The following is a 17,841-nucleotide window of genomic DNA, read 5'->3' as shown; positions in this document are numbered from 1 at the left end:
CTCTGTATTGGCTTGCTATCAAAAACAGAGGGTCCCATGCCTGTTTTTTCTAAATTATTTATTTAAATACTGTAATTAAAGAAAAAAAAACTTCTGGGGTCCCCCATTATTGACAACCAGTCAAGCTAAAGCAGACATCTGGGAGCTGGTATTTTCGAGACTGGGAAGGAGGCCATGGATATTGGCCTTCCCCAGTATAAAAATAGAAGCCTGCAGCCGCCCCAGAGAAGGCGCATCTATTAGATGTGCCAATTCTGGCACTTTGCCCAATTCTTTACACTTGCCCTTGTCCTGTGGCTAGTGGCGTAATAGTTGTGGTTTTGATGTCAGCTTTGTAATGTCAGCTGATAACAAGCCCACAGGTTAGTAATGGAGAGGCGTCTGAGACACAATCTCAGATGGTGGCACTTAACTCGCACTTCCGGCAAGTGCGCTGGAAATCCCGACAATCGTTGACCCCGTCACGTGATCGTGGGTCACCAATGGGTTTGCATGACAACCAGAGGTCTCCAGAAGACCTCTATGGTTGTGATAGCCGAATGGCCGCCAGCACTGGTGGTCAGTGCTCATAGCAAGTGAGCATCTCTGCTACATACAGGCGATCTGATCATCACCTGTATGTAGCAGAGCCAATTGGACAAGTGCAGCTTCTCGTCTCCCATGGAGACTATTAAAGCATGTAAAAACTAAAAAAAAAATGTAGTGCAGTGGTTACCATTGATGTTATACACAAGAGGTCTGTATATAGTATACAGGTAATACAGGGATCACCAGTTACATAATAGACAGGAGCTTTGTATATAGTGTACAGTGTACAGTGAACTCCGACGTGACATCACAGGAAATCAGAAGATTCTCAAGACAGAAATAATGTGGCCAGGAGGGCATCTCAGGTTACAAGAAGAGTTTGAGAAAGAAAGTTATTTAGAAAAAGCTTATCTATGGCAGTTAGTTCTCATGAAGGGACCTATAAAATAGTGGGCAACTGGTAGTTAGTTTTAGTGTATATAGTACACCTTGTCTGTAAATAATCTCATGGTATCTAGGAGGCTTCTTGGGTTTAAATAGTGTAGATGAGAAAACCCCTTTTAAATGTCAAGGTCAATAATCTTCACTCCCCGGAGCACTGTCATTTCTACACAATGTGAATGCTCCTTTCTGAAATATCTCTAATAATGTGAATACTTAATATTCATTCTAGAACATTGTGTCGAGGTTCTCACGTTGTAATTAAATTTGCTAAGCGCAGCAGGGAAAAGGGGAATGAAGCAAAACCAAAATGTTCTGAGAGTTAATAACAATTGAACAGTCTTTTTTTCCTAATTTGATTGTGTCTGCTAAAACCGAGACAAGCCCAAGTAGGTAATGATTAGGATGCTTGACACGTAATGCACACACGCAGTGTTACTTCATTCTCTTACTTTTGGGCCTGTGTAAATAGATCCTTGAAGATCAGGTCACTACAAGTATAAGCAGTGATTGGCAAATCAGAATAGCTATGCATGGTTGTTGTGTCGCGTGCAGCTTCAGGACCCATGTCATGTATGAAAAGCCAGAAATGTGATTGCAAGAGGGTCCCATGTTCAGTGCCACATAATACAGAAATGATTTGTTTGCCCATGGCTACGTTATAGCTTTTCATACTTTTTCTGTTCTCCAGGACAAGTTATACTGTTAACATATCTAGATGACTTTTTGAAAAAACCTGAAAGCCTATGGCTTATGCCTATAGAATTATACACTTCTCAAAAATATAAAGGGAACACTCAAATAACACATGCTAGATCTAAATGATTGAAATATTCTCATTGAATACTTTGTTCTGTACAAAGTTGAATGCGCTGACAACAAAATCACACAAAAATCATCAATGGAAATCAAATTTATTAACCAATGGAGGCCTGGATTTGGAGTCACACACAAAATTAAACTGGAATGTAATGTCCTTAAAACAAGTCAAAATGATGCTCAGTATTGTGTGTGGCCTCCACGTGCCTGTATGACCTCGCAACTGTGCAACGCCTGGGCATGCTCCTGATGAGGCGGCGGATGGTCTTCTGAGGGATCTCCTCCCAGACCCTGGACTAAAGCATCCGCCAACTCCTGGACAGTCTGTGGTGCATTGTGACGTTGGTGGATGGAGTGAGACACGATGTCCCAGATGTGCTCAATTGGATTCAGGTCTGGGGAACGGGTGGGCCAGTTCATAGCTTCAATGCCTTCATCTTGCAGGAACTGCTGACACACTCCAGCCACATGAGGTCTGGCATTGTCCTGCATTAGGAGGAACCCAGGGCCAACCGCGCATATGGTCTCACAAGGGGTCTGAGGATCTCATCTTGGTACCTAATGGCAGTCAGGCTACCTCTTGCGAGCACATGGAGGGCTGTGTAGCCCTCCAAAGAAATGCCACACCACACCATTACTGACCTACTGCCAAACCAGTCATGCTGAAGGGTGTTGCAAGCAGCAGATCACTCTCCACGGCGTCTCCAGACTCTGTCACATGTGCTCAGTTTGAACCTGCTTTCCTCTGTGAAGAGCACAGGGCACCAGTGGCGAATTTGCCAATCCTGGTGTTCTTTGGCAAATGCCAAGCGTCCTGCACGGTGTTGGGCTGTGAGCACAACCCCCATCTGTGGACGTCGGACCCTCAGACCATCCTCATGGAGTCGGTTTCTAACCGTTTGTGCAGACACGTGCACATTTGTGGCCTGCTGGAGGTCATTTTGCAGGGCTCTGGCAGTGCTCCTCCTGTTCCTCCTTGCACAAAGGTGGAGGTAGCGGTCCTGCTGCTGGGTTGTTGCCATTCTACGGCCCCCTCCACGTCTCCTGGTGTACTGGCCTGTCTCCTGGTAGCTCCTCCAGCCTCTGGACACTACGCTGACACACAGCAAACCTTCTTGCCACAGCTCGCATTGATGTGCCATCCTGGATGAGCTACACTACCTGAGCCACTTGTGTGGGTTGTAGAGTCCATCTCATGCTACCACGAGTGTGAGCACAACCAACATTCAAAAGTGACCAAAACATCAGCCAGAAAGCATTGGTACTGAGATGTGGTCTGTGGTCCCCACCTGCAGAACCACTCCTTTATTGAGGGTGTCTTGAGAATTGCCAACAATTTCCATCTGTTGTCTATTCCATTTGCACAACAGCATGCAAAATTTATTGTCAATCAGTGTTGCTTCCTAAGTGGACAGTTTGATTTCACAGAAGTTTGATTTACTAGGAGTTATATTCTGTTGTTTAAGTGTTCCCTTTATTATTTTGTGCATATTCTTAAACATTTAGAGTATTTCTAGATCTTGGAGAACATAGAAGCATAAGCCCCTTTGTCTTTTTCTCAGCCACCAACATTCACGAGGACCAACAGGGCTTACCTAGCGCTGTGGCCCCATTCTTCTGAGGATCGAGGGTGTAACATCTGTGCCAGTTTCTGTCCCCTCTGTTTTTGCTTCAGCTGCTGGTCAGTGCTTCACCTTTGTTGTGGGTGCCATTTGACTGTTATTGTCTTATTTTATTCCAGGAACATTTTGTGCTGATAAATCAGGGAGCTCTGGGGTTAATCGTTATTTGGTTTTATTTACTCCTTTCTCGTGGGCAGGACTGTCTGCTATTTAAATTCCTGAGCCACTGATATCCATTGTTCTACTTATAACCCTAGCTGTAGTTCTTGCGCCTGCTGTGCCTCCTGATTCATCCCATTTTCTGACTAAAGGTACTGTCACACTTAGCGATGCACCAGCGATCCCGACCAGTGATATGACGCGGTCCGGATCGCTGGTGCATCGCTAAGTGGTCGCTAGTGAGCTGCCACACAGGCAGATCTCACCAGCGACATCGCTGGGGACGGGGGTCGCTACTTACCTGTCACACCAGGCGATCCTGCGTCCTCCTGCCCACGTCCACGCGTCGCTCGTCAGCGCCACAGGAAGCCCAGCAGGAAGCTGACGACGAGAAACGGTCCAGGACGTTCTCGCACGATCAGCGATAACCAGCGAGGGAGCGGTCGGAGGTAAGTATCAGACATAGCGATATCGCTAGCAATATCGCTATAACGTCACAAAAAACAGTGACGTTATAGCGATATTGCTAGCGATATCGCTTAGTGTGACAGGCCCTTTAGGCTTGTATTTTGACCACCAAGTTGTGCTCTGCTTTTGTCCTTGATGTGACCTTTTGGTATTGACTGAGTGTGATGACCTTTCTTGCCTCTGGTTCACTCCTTCGGCCTGCAGCCCTTCTGTGGAAACAATCCAGTGAGCCCCATTGTGAGACCAGATCCTTTGAAGTGTGAAGGCCAGGGTTCCTCCAGATGTAGCGACTCGCGACAAGTCTGTCCGAGAGAGGTTTTTTGAGTCTGCGGCCTCCGACAGACATAGCAGAGGGGTTGTGGCACTCAGACAACCAACAACCAATATCTCAAAGTAACATGCCATTATTTACTTTCAGATAAAGCAGAAGTGGACAATTACAAACCGGTTTCTGAAATCACAGGACGATCTGCCTGCGAGAATGATGTTTTTTTTCTTGCAGTACAAAATACGAACTGTTCACAAATGTTTTAGCTGTTTGTCAGGTGATCTGCAGCCTGTTTAGACTACAAGATGATTGTGATCTAGTGATCTTAGGAATGCTTGTTCATGAGAATCTTGCAGTGTTAATGGACTTTATTCCCGTGAGTGATTAGTGAGTTTTATTATGTAAATGAGGTTAGTTGCGTTTCTTTCATTGCATTTCTGAATGCCTTTTTTACATACATTTTTGACGCAACACATTTTGCCTCTTTTGGTACGTCAGGTTATACATACAGCTGCTTTGCTCGTTATTCTTCTTGGTATTTGGCTTTGACAGATTACATGTCCTTTTAGTGGGTTTCCGCAGTGAAAATACTCTAAAAACACATCTGCATTTTTCTACCTGTGAATCTTCCACATTATTGCAATTCTATTGGGAAAATCTTCAAAAATTGACATATTAAGGATTTGCGTCACGCACTGTAGATCAGTTTATGCTGCATAATCTAAAAGTACAGCGGGCATGAGATTTCTATATATCTCATCCATTTCGCTGAAACTGTAAGACACTGCATTTTTGATGCAGTGAAAAGGCGCAGTGTAGTTATGGTAGAAAATTAAAAGGTCACGCATACATACCCTCCGTCCCCGTGTCTGAAACCGGCGAATCCCCGCAGCGCACACTGCGTGCACTGGAGGGATTCATGAGTCAGGTCGCACAGACTGGCTGCAGACTTATCAATTTGGACTGGACAACCCCTTTAATCTAAGGGTGAAAGCTGGATTAAAAATCATCATTCTCAGCAGCATAAGTTCTGTGTAAATAGGAAATGTGCTGCCGAGAACATCGACAGTATGTGTACAGAAAAATCAATTAACGATCGCTCTGTTTGCATTGGAAGCATTGTCAACCTTGTTCAGACGGACTATTAAATGACCGATTGGCTTCTCTATAGCCGATAGGCGGTTGTTTACGGCCACAGTATGACCCGTGTAAAAAGCCTTAAGCGTGCATCTACACTTCTCAGTTATCAAAAACAAGCATTCCCCAAATACCCAATTACCGATAATCAGGCAGGGTAAAAAGGCTACCAATCGCCTGATGAGCAAGCAAAACGCTTGATTGTTTGATAAGTCCTTAACAATCATCATTCTTGGCATTGCGTCATCTTGTGTGCACATAAAGGTGGCTATAGGGTCTCCGATTTTTAGGTCATGGATTACAGCTTGGGTAAGCTAGATTAGGATTTGTTTGTGGTACCGATGTCTCCTGCTGGACTGCACCTTCTTTCAATAACCTTTATATAGTTTTGACACATCACTCAATACATAAAAGGGAATGTGCCCGCCGGTTTCCTATGTAATCTGTAATTGATGTTGCCTGAGAGCACCATGTTGTTGGAGTTGAGACCCTGATTCTAGGGAAGTGTCAATTACTGGGCTGTGTGTTTTTATTTCAATACAATCAGTGTTGTATCAGTAGGGGATTATGACTAGATGACTAGGTGCCTAGTGTCTCCTGGTCCAGCTGCAGGCCCACCAAGGATTAACAGCTTTCTGTCAATATACAGTGTGCACAAAAGCTGGCAATCAGTGGTGTGGGCGGGGTTATACAGAGCTCAGCATTCTGAGCACTGCTAGATCTGCAGCAGGGAAAACTGATTCTGTCACAACTGCTGCACCAGGTGACCTAAGTGATACATTACTGGAATCAGGGTCTCTGTCCATACATTATGCTGCTGACAAATTGATGTCACTGTCATGCTGTACTGTTGTCAGATCACACATTGCTATTGTGATGTCGGAATGGGTGCTTTATCCCATGTATAGCACATTATTCCTTTTATCACATGTATGTTAGAGGATATATGCCTTTTATTGCTTTGTTTCTAATCTATGCCAACGTGTTTTTTTAGCCTCTTCTAAAAGGACTGTAATGTTCTTTCCCACATGTGAATTTTAAGGATTAAAAAAGATTCTTCACATAAATAATTGAAAAGCTTTATTTTAATTAAACCTTCTGTTCATTTGCATACCAGTGAATCAAATTTGACTTTTGAAATTTGCAATTTCTCAGCTTCCTGCTAATAGCACCATATCAGTGGCAGACAATACACTGTATCTCCCCACGCTACCCACCAACAAGATGACTATGCCAGCTAGAACAAGGCTTATCCACCCTTCTCACCGTACAGACCCCGGTGATACTTGGATCCCCCCATCTGTGGTACAGCTCAGTGCCAAAATGACAATATTACTCATTTTCCCTTTCTTCCTATGTGTTTCTTACACTGTGTGAATCTAAAATTAGTAGAAAATAAGCTAGATATGTTGCTAAACCATATATTGCTGCAGCAATTGAAAAAACTGTGTAGCAGTCACATCTGCCAAGTCATGTCTGTCTATGAGCTGCACCTCACCATCAATATGGGGGGGCATCACAGTCTGAGCAATACTGATCTAGAACACCCATTTCCATCAGCCCTAATAGGGCCCAAGATAAAGTTGTGCCTCCCACTATAAAACAAAGTGGGAAGTCACAATTATACAGTAGGTCTTTCGTAACTGGTACATACCGAAATAATCACTGACCTCAGGGAGACCAGTCAAAGAAAACACTGCGGCAGCAGGCAAAGGTCGCTCAATCAGTGAAATCCTAGGTGCAATGCTCCCTGGGAAATATGAATATTCGTATTTCCCAGGGAGCATTGCACCTAGGATTTCACTGATTGAGCGCCTTTGCCGGCTACTGCAGTGTTTTCTTTGACTGGTCTCCCTGACTTCAGTGATTATTTTGTGATGTTGGTCTGCTAGGCATTGCTCCCATCTAGCCAGAATCCTCCACACTGATGAGGGGCAACACCCCAAAACAGCTGTCTGTGGATGGATACCTGGCCTTGGTATTTCCCTTGTCATATCTGTAAACTCGTAAAGCGCTGGATATTGACTTAAAGGGCCACTTAATATGGTGGTAATGGTGGTTTCCGAAAGGAGCCACCCCTTGGTTGGGTCCTTCCCTGGAGGAAGATCTGGCTAGTCCCGTGTTTGAGGCTCTTAAATGAGGCTCCATGGACTTTATTTGCGTAACTGGTACATAGACAGACATTTTTTATATGACCTTACATAAGATTACATGTTCTTTATGGCAGCAATAATTGAGCAGCTGAATGTAAGTTCTCTAGGGTTCCTTTTTATATTATCCCCCTTGCCGCACGTCTGCATCCCAGTCCGAGTACTCATGTATGGAACAGGCTCAGGTGCTGTACATGCTCCATACATGTATGGAGCAGGCTCAGGCACGGTATATGCTCCATACAGGGCAGATATCAGCTGTAAGGCATAGCTGGTATCTTCCAATAACAGCAGTGATCAGCATTAGTCGCGATCTCTGCTGTTTATCTATTTACATGCTGCTGTCAGTCACTGACAGCAGCATTTCAATAACAAGATCGCCTGTGCTTGCACTCGCTGTTGCCCACTGACCTCGACCGATGGGATGCTATGGCAGCTGGGAGTCTGCTGAAGGCCTCCATCACCAACATCTTGGTAGGACTGAAGCTCAGCTGTAGGCTGGACTTCAAAGGGGCCACAGTTGCTAAGTGAACATGCTATCTCAGGTTAATGTAAGTTCAAAGGAAAAAAAGTAAAAAAAAATGTAAAAGTTGTAATCGTCCCCCTTTTACTAGTTTTAAAATAAAAGACTAAAAACATAATAATAATTACACATAATTGTTAGCAGCATGTCCATAAAATTCCAGTCTGCCAAAATATTAAATTATTTAAAACAAAACGCCATTCTCACCCAGGAATCGGATCTCTAAGCCCCAGCTGAATGGAGTGATGTCGATCATGCGCACTACAGCTTCATTTATTCTTATTTGGAGTTCCGGAAACTGCTGAGCACTGCACCATCTCATCTTTGGCTCTCATTAAAGTAAATGGAGTGGCAATGCGCATGATCAGCGTCCTCTCCATTCTTAGGATCTCGGGAGAGACACGGTGGGTGGACCCCCATCAATCAGGACGTTATCCCCCATATTGTGGAATTGTGAACACAGCTTAAAGTGAATAAAATAGCAGTTTCATATGTATAAAAAACAAGTAACCTTACTCTACTTTTAATTTATCTCATGTACAGCACCATGAAATCAATGGTGCTATATAAATAAATAAAAATAATAATTTATTCGACAGCCTCTCCACTGCTGCCAGTCACTGGTCTCTGAAAACATGAATTGATGGCATGTTTTACTGGCATGTGACATCTTTCACCATGCAGATAGCTACAGCTGATCATACAGTGCCTTGCGAAAGTATTCGGCCCCCTGAAACTTTTCAAACTTTTCCTACATATCATGCTTCAAACATAAAGATACCAAATGTAAATTTTTGGTGAAGAATCAACAACAAGTGGAACACAATTGTGAAGTTGAACGAAATTTATTGGTTAATTTAAATTTTTGTGGAAATTCAAAAACTGAAAAGTGGAGCATGCAATATTATTTGGCCCCTTTAACCCCTTAACCCCCAAGGGTGGTTTGCACGTTCATGACCGGGCCAATTTTTACAATTCTGACAACTGTACCTTTATGAGGTCATAACTCTGGAATGCTTCCATGGATCCTGGTGATTCTGACATTGTTTTCTCGTGACATATTGTACTTCATGTTAGTGGTAAAATTTCATTCAAATAACTTGCGTTTATTTGTGAAAAAAATGGAAATTTGGCAAAAATTTTGAAAATTTCGCAATTTTCCAACTTTTAATTTTTATGCCCTTAAATCACAGAGATATGGCACACAAAAAACTTAATAACATTTCACATATGTTTACTTTACATCAGCACAATTTTGGAACCAAAATTTTTTTTTTTCGTTAGGAAGTTATAAGGGTTAAAAGTTGACCAGCGATTTCTCATTTTTGCAACACCATTTTATTTTTACGGACCACGTCACATTTGAAGTCACTTTGAGGGATCTATTTGATAGAAAATACCCAAAAGTGACACCATTCTAAAAACTGCACCCCTCAAGGTGCTCAAAACCATATTCAAGAAGTTTATTAACCCTTCAGGTGCTTCAGAGGAATTTTTTGAATGTTTAAAAAAAAAATGAACATTTAACTTTTTTCACAAAAAAATTACTTCAGGTCCAATTTTTTTATTTTACCAACGATAACGGGAAAAATTGGACTGCAAAAGTTATTGTGCAATTTGTCCTGAGTACGCTGATACCTGATATGTGGGGGGGAACCACTGTTTCGGCGCATGGCAGAGCTCAGAAGGGAAGGAGCGCTGTGAATTTTTCAATGCAAAATTGGCTGGAATTCAGATCGTACGCCATGTCACGTTTGGAGAGCCCCTGATGTACCTAAACAGTGGAATCCCCCCAAAAGTAACCCCATTTTGGAAATTGGATCCCCCAAGGAACTTATCTAGATATGTGGTGAGAACTTTGAACTCACAAGGGCTTCACAGAAGTTTATAATCGTACAGCTGTACAATTAAAAAATCATATTTTTTCCGCAAAAATGATCTTTTCCGCAAAAATGATCTTTTCACCCTCAATTTTTATTTTTCCAAGAGTATCAGGACCCCAAAAGTTATTGTGCAATTTGTCCTGAGTATGCTGATACCGCATATGTGGGTGTAAACGACTATTTGCGCGCATGGCAGAGCTCGGAAGGGAAGCAGCGCCATTTGACTTTTTGGCTGGAATTGAGATCGGACACCATGTCGCGTTTGGAAAGCCCCTGATGTACCAAAACAGTGGAAACCCCCCACAAATGACACCATTTTGGAAATTAGATCCCCCAAGGAACTTATCTAGATATGTGGTGAGAACTTTGAACCCCCAAGGGCTTCACAGAAGTTTATAACGTACAGCCGTACAATTAAAAAATCATATTTTTTTCCACAAAAATGATCTTTTCACCTTCAATTTTTATTTTTCCAAGGGTATCAGAACCCCAAAAGTTATTGTGCAATTTGTCCTGAGTACGCTGATACCCAATATGTGGGTGTAAACGACTATTTGGGCGCATGGCAGAGCTCGGAAGGGAAGCAGCGCCATTTGACTTTTTTGGCTGGAATGGGGATTGGACACCATGCCGCGTTTGGAAAGCCCCTGATGTGCCTAAACAGTGGAAACACCTCACAAATGACACCATTTTGGAAACTAGACCCCCCAAGGAACTTATCTAGATGTGTGGTGAGCATTTTGAACCCCCAAGGGCTTCACAGAAGTTTATAATGCCCGGGCGTGAAAATAAAAAAATCTTTTCCACAAACATGATCTTTTAGTCCCCAATTTTTTTATTTTCCCAATGGTAACAGGAGAAATTGGACCCCAAAAGTTGTTGTCCAATTTGTCCTGAGTATGCTGATACCCCATATGTGGGAGAATACTACTGTATGGGAACACGTCGGGGCTCGGAAGGGAAGTAGTGACGTTTTGGAATGCAGACTTTGATGGAATGGTCTGCGGGTGTCATGTTGCCTTTGGAGAGCCCCCGATGTACCTAAACAGTGGAAACACCCACAAATGACCCCATTTTGAAAACTAGACCCCCTCAGAAACTTATCTAGATGTGTGGTGAGCACTTTGAACCCCCAAGTGCTTCACAGAAGTTTATAATGCCCGGGCGTGAAAATAAGAAAAATCATATTTTTTTTTCCACAAAAATGATATTTTTGCTCCCAATTTTTTATTTTCCTAAGGGTAACAGGAGAAATTGGACCCCAAAAGTTGTTTTGCAATTTGTCCTGAGTAGGCTGATACCCCATATGTGGGGGTAAAACACTGTTTGGGCACATGGCAGAGCTTGGAAGGGAAGGAGCACCATTTGACTTTTTCAACGCAGAATTGGCTGGAATTGAGATCAGACGCCATGTTGCGTTTGGAGAGCACCTGATGTGCCCAAACAGTGGAAACCCCCCAATTCTAACTCCAACCCTAACCCCAACACACCCCTAACCCTAATCTCAGCCCTAACCCTAGCCCTAACCCAAATGGGAAAATGGAAATAAATACATTTTTTAAATTTTATTATTTTTCCTTAACTAAGGGGGTGATAAAGGGGGGTTTGATTTACTATTTATGGCGGGTTTTTATTTTTGGCAGCTGTCATACGCTAAAAGACGCCTTTTATTGTAAAAATAGTTTTTGCATCACCACGTTTTGAGAGATATAATTTTTCCGTATTTTGACCCACCGAGTCATGTGAGGTCTTATTTTTTGCGGGACGAGTTGACGTTTTTATTGGTACCATTTTCGGGCACGTGACATTTTTTGATCGCTTTTTATTTCGATTTTTTGGACACAGAATGACCAAAAACCAGCATTTCAAGAATTTCTTTTGGGGGGGTGCGTTTACACCGTTCCGCGTACAGTAAAATTGATAAGGCGGTTTTATTCTTTGGGTCAGTATGGTTACAGCGATACCTCATTTATGTCTTTTTTTTATGTTTTGCCGCTTTTATGCAATGAAATAATTTTATATAAAAAATAATTATTTTTGCATCGCTTTATTCTGCGAGCTATATCTTTTTTATTTTTTCGCTGATGACGCTGTATGGTAGCTCATTTTTTGCGGGACAAGATGACGTTTTCAGCGGTACCATGGTTATTTATATCCGTCTTTTTGATCGCGCGTTATAGCACTTTTTGTTCGGCGGTATGATGATAAAGCTTTATTTTTTGCTTTGTTTTTTATTTTTTAAGGGGTTCAATAAAGGGGTTAACTCATGGGACAGTGTTATAGGGTGGGTCTTTACGGACGCAGCGATACCAAATATGTGTACTTTTATTGTTTATATTTTTTTTTTTATTTCCAAAAAATGAATTTATTAGGAAATTTTTTTTTTTTAAACTTATTCAGCGATTTTTTTTATAAATTATTTTTGCACTTTTTTTTTAACTTTATTACAATGTCCCAGGGGGGGACATAACTGTCATGTGACAGATCGCTGATCTGTCACATCATAGATCGCTGTGACAGATCAGCCATCTGTCACAGGCACTGCAGCAGGCTTCCTCATGCCTGCGCTTTACAGGCACTGAGGAAGCCGGCTCTCTGCAGGCCTCCGAAGGTCCCCGCTACCATTTTGGATCCAGGGACCTGCAGGGAAGGAGACCCCCCGTAGCAGCGCTGCACATTGCGCTGCTGTGGGGGTCTCAGGGAAGCACGGAGGGAGCCCCCTCCCTGCTGATGCTTCCCTAAACCCCCGGTACACTGCGATCGTGTTTGAGCGCAGTGTGCCAGGGGTTAACGTGTCAGGGGTGGTCCGTGACTGCCCCTGACACATAGTCCCGGGTGTCAGCTGTGATAATCAGTTGACACCCGGCCGCGATCAGCGGCGCTCACCACGTGAGCGCCGCTGATCGCTATGACGTACTATCCCGTCCCTGAGAATTAAGTCCCAGGGCACATGGACGGGATAGTACGTCATATGGCAGAAAGAGGTTAACTTAATCCTTTGTTGCACCACCTTTTGCTGCGATTACAGCTGCAAGTCGCTTGGGGTATGTCTCTATCAGTTTTGTACATAGAGAGACTGAAATTCTTGCCCATTCTTCCTGGCAAACAGCTCGAGCTCAGTGAGGTTTGATGGAGATCGTTTGTGAACAGCAGTTTTCAGCTCTTTCCACAGATTCTCGATTGGATTCAGGTCTGGACTTTGACTTGGCCATTCTAACACCTGGATACATTTATTTGTGAATCATTCCATTGTAGATTTTGCTTTATGTTTGGGATCATTGTCTTGTTGGAAGACAAATCTCCGTTCCAGTCTCAGGTCTTTTGCAGAATCCACCAGGCTTTCTTCAAGAATGGTCCTGTATTTGGCTCCATCCATCTTCCCATCAATTTTAACCATCTTCCCTGTCCCTGCTGAAGAAAAGCAGGCCCAAACCGAGATGCTGCCACCACCATGTTTGACAGTGGGGATGGTGTGTTTAGGGTGATGAGCTGTGTTGCCTTTATGGCAAGCATATCATTTGGCATAGTTGCTAAAAAGTTCGATTTTGGTTTCATCTGACTAGAGCACCTTCTTCCACATGTTTGGTCAGTCTCCATGATGGCTTGTTGCAAACTTTAAACAACACTTTTTATGGATATCTTTGAGAAATGGCTTTCTTCTTGCCACTCTTCCATAAAGACCAGATTTGTGCAGTGTACGACTGATTGTTGTCCTATGGACAGACTGTCCCACCTCAGCTGTAGATCTCTGCATTTCATCCAGAGTGATCATGGGCCTCTTGGCTGCATCTCTGATCAGTCTTCTCCTTGTTTTAGATGAAAGTTTAGAGTGACGGCCTGGTCTTGGTAAATTTGCAGTGGTATGATACTCCTTCCATTTCAATATGATCGCTTGCACAGCGCTCCTTGGGATGTTTAAAGTTTTGGAAATCATTTTGTATCCAAATCCAGCTTTAAACTTCTCCACAATAGTATCACGGACCTGCATGTTGTGTTCCTTGGTCTTCATGATGCTCTCTGTGCTTCAAACAGAACCCTGAGACTATCACAGAGCAGGTGCATTTATATGGAGACTTGATTACACACAGGTGGATTATATTTATCATCATTAGTCATTTAGGACAACATTGGATTATTCAGAGATCCACAATGAACTTCTGGAGTGAGTTTGCTGCACTGAAAGTAAAGGGGCCGAATAATATTGCACGCCCCACTTTTCAGTTTTTGAATTTCCACAAAAAGTTAAAATAACCAATAAATTTAGTTCAACTTCACAATTGTGTTCCACTTGTTGTTGTTTCTTCACCAAAAATTTACATTTGGCATCTTAATGTTTGAAGCATGATTTGTGGGAAAAGGTTGAAAAGTTCCAGGGAGCTGAATACTTTCGCAAGGCACTGTACGTAATACTTTCCATCTGTTATATATTGTGATCCATTTTTTTTTAGTCTGGCTACTAACCAAAACCTCAAATGTACAGTATATTTGGCCAACAGGGGGCTGTGTTTGGACAAAAATGAATTTAGTTTTTTTGCATGTTGCAGTTAAACTAATAAAACCCATGAATAAAGCATTATTACAGCACAATAATTTCTATTTTTTTTTCTTATAGCTTTTTGCAAAAGTTGAAAATAATGATACGTGCCAATTGTTTGAAAATGGTTTTCGCACATCCAGTAAACAAGAGAGCCATACGCTTGAAGCCATGAAACTTGTGGAGTATCACCTAAAGCAAACACTTACCAAACTAATCGCTCATGTGTTTGGTGAAGGTATGTGCAGATCATTTCTGTTAGATAAGAAGGATGCATTTTATAATTAAATATTATTAAACATTCATGAGCCACCCGCTAAAGAATAATGGCCCCCAGTGCTGCTGTATACAGAATGCTACATATTCTTTCAGATCTCTTGCACCTTAAAATAAAGAATTGCATCTTCATTTGTGTTGAGTTGTTAGTAGCTGCTTATACATTGGGTACGGAAAGTATTCAGACCCCTTAAAATTTTTCACTCTTTGTTTCATTGCAGCCATTTGGTAAATTCAAAAAAGTTCATTTTTTTCCATCATACATGACGGCACCACGAGAGAGGGGATCTGCCCTTCAAGGACAGGAAACCTTCAAGATAAAAGGGGCGGCTCCTCTCTCCGCATCAGTTGGTTTCCTGTCCTTGATGGGGAACCCTCAAGATGAAGACTCTTGAAGAAAGAAGAGGATGTCTGGACTTGGGTCGGTTGGGTTTTGGCAGGCATGGGTCTGCTGCATCCTTCACCAGGTACCGGTAGTCACCTCATGGACCATGTATTCCCATGCCCCCCTGAGCGAACGCATGGCCACAACCCGTGAGGCATTGCCGGGGTGAAGTTAAGAAGCCTCGGAGGCCACATTTGTAGACCCTCCCTGATGCCTGCAAACCCGCAAAGATGTATGGAGGTCCTCGAGGGCCACTTTTAATGTGCCCTCCCTGTCGACAGTTGGTGGCCATGCAGCCTTTGAGGCACATCAGTGCCCGGGCAGGATTAAAGCTCCTCGAAGGCTATGTTTGGGTACCCTCCCTGTTGAGCCAGTCGCTAAGGAACGGTTCTGATGAAGAAATACCTGCAATCAGTGGTGGCAGCGTGGACGGGTCTCAGATCCGATGCAGTGTCTTTTCAGTGCTGTAGCGGGGGTCATGGCGTCGGAACGCTGGGAACAGGCCGCAGGTACGCACCAGAAGTGTTCGGGCGCACACCGGAAGTAAAGATCGGGTGCACGCAGTGAGTGTGCCTGGGACCAGAGGGCACGAGCAGGAGCATGGGAGAGTCTGGAAAGGTCCGGCGCGCTCCGTATATGAAGACCCGGGGACACGAGCAGATCCTTAGGGCGCGTGCACTGGACGGCGCGCACCGGAAGTGGTTGCCGGGTGCGCGCGCGTGCACGATCCCCAAGCCGGCATACATCGGGGTAGGAAGGAAATAGGGTGCGCACTGGATGTGGTTGCTGGGTGCACGCACAGTGGATACAGCGCGCATACATCAGGGCTCTAAGCGGCCAGCAGGTGCAGGATCAACCAGGTGATCAATTTTTGTAGTGTAAGCTACAGACAGGCTTATAAAGGCTCCATTCTACCATGGGACTGGTAGATGAGAAAACAAAAAAGATGGTCCAGGAACTCATGTTCGGCGGCTTACAAAAGAAAAAACGTAAAGCCTTCCCCATTAACAAACAGCTGCAAGGACTCATAAAAAGGGAATGGGAAAAACCAGAAAAGAAGTCCCAAATAGTCAATTCCCTAAAGAAGCATCCTCATCCTGGGATAGGGCTCCAAAGATTGATCTAGCAATCTCAAAGGTCGCCAGAAAGTCCTCCCTGCCCTTTGAGGATTTAGGTTCCCTGAAAGAGGCTTTGAACAGAAAGACGGATAGTTGTCTTAAAACAGCCTGGGAGGCCTCAGCGGGGGCAATAAGGCCGGCCATCGCGACCACTTGTGTGGCTAGATCTCTAAAAATATGGGTTGATAACCTGGAGGATCAGCTAGAGCACAGAGTCCCCATGGAGACTATCCAGAAGCAGTATCGGCCATAACAGCAGCGGCAGTATTTCTAGCTGAGGCTTCAGCGGATTCAGCAAGGCTAGCAGCAAAATCAGCAGCCTTGGCTAATGTGGGACGTTTTGCGGTATGGCTCAAATGCTGGCCAGGGGACACACAAGCAAAGATGAAACTCTGTTCTCTGCCGTGTGTGGGAAATTTCTTGTTTGGACCGGCATTGGATGACGTTTTAGAAAAGGCTGGCGACAAGAAGAAAAATTTCCCAAAACAGCCATTTCAGGCCTTTCGGCGCTCCTTTCAGAAGGGCTGGAAGTTCAGAAGATAGCAGTACAAGGACCGAGACAGAAACAACTCTGACAAGCGATCCAGAAGATGGAGAGGCTTCTACTTCGGCAAGCCCTCCAAAGACACCAAAAAACCCTCCCAGTGATGGTCCTTCTCAGGTGGGAGGGAGGCTCTCTCACTTCTTCCCAGCCTGGGAGAGGATCTCATCCAGCACCTTTATCCGGCAAATTGTGGGGTCAGGTCTAGAGTTAAGGTTCCGCCACTGGCCGCCACGAAGATACATGCAGACTCCAGTACAGTCCTCTCAAGAAAAACAAGAGAGTCTGGAAGGGGTAGTAATCTCGATCCTAGACAAACACGTCCTGGAAGAGGTTCCGGTAGAGGAAAGAAAGGAAGGTTTTTACTCCCCCCTATTTCTTATAAAAAAAACAGACAATTCCTGGAGGACAATTATAAATCTGAAAGGCCTCAACAGGTATCTGATAATCCCATCTTTCAAGATGGAGACGATAAGGTCGGCAGTAAAACACCTCTTTCCTCAGTGTTATGTGGCAGTCCTGGTCCTCAAGGACGCTTATTACCACGTCCCGGTCCGGAAGCAAGATCGCAAATATCTCAGGGTGGCAATCCATATGGGGCCCCAGTGGCATCACTTTCATTACAGGGCTCTGCCCTTTGGGGTAGCGATAACCCCTAGAGTTTTCACAAAATTGATTGCAGAGGTCACAGAGCATCTCAGAGAAAAAGATACTCTGGTGATACCATATCTGGATGACTTCTTGATAGTCAGAAGAAATCTCCCTCACTGTCAAGAACAAGTCAGAATAGTGATGGGAAACACTACAGACACTGGGATGGCAGCTGAGCCTCAAAAAATCCAAGCTGGAACCAGCAATGATCCAGAATTTCTTGGGGCTAACGGTAGACTCGGTGGTGCAGGAGTGTCGCCTCCCAGAGGAGAAAGAGGAAAAAATTAAACAATTAATTGTAACAACAATAAAAAAGCCAGATATGACTCTGAGAAGGG

General features: G+C 43.8%; 1 protein-coding gene across 1 annotated transcript in view; it reads left to right on the top strand.

Moving 5' to 3' along the window:
- FARS2 (phenylalanyl-tRNA synthetase 2, mitochondrial) overlaps positions 1–17,841 on the top strand; it is a 478,466-nt gene that overhangs the window by 166,441 nt on the left and 294,184 nt on the right. Inside the window, 1 exon segment of the mRNA XM_073567345.1 lies at positions 14,611–14,770. Within this exon segment, the coding sequence (XP_073423446.1) occupies positions 14,611–14,770 (160 nt within the window).

This window comes from Dendrobates tinctorius, unplaced genomic scaffold, assembly GCF_039654945.1.
Source record: "Dendrobates tinctorius isolate UK_male_01 unplaced genomic scaffold, ASM3965494v1 ptg000004l, whole genome shotgun sequence".
NCBI classification, from domain to species: domain Eukaryota; kingdom Metazoa; phylum Chordata; class Amphibia; order Anura; family Dendrobatidae; genus Dendrobates; species Dendrobates tinctorius.
Note: the sequence above shows the minus strand (reverse complement) of the source record. Positions and strands in the feature narration are given on the sequence as shown.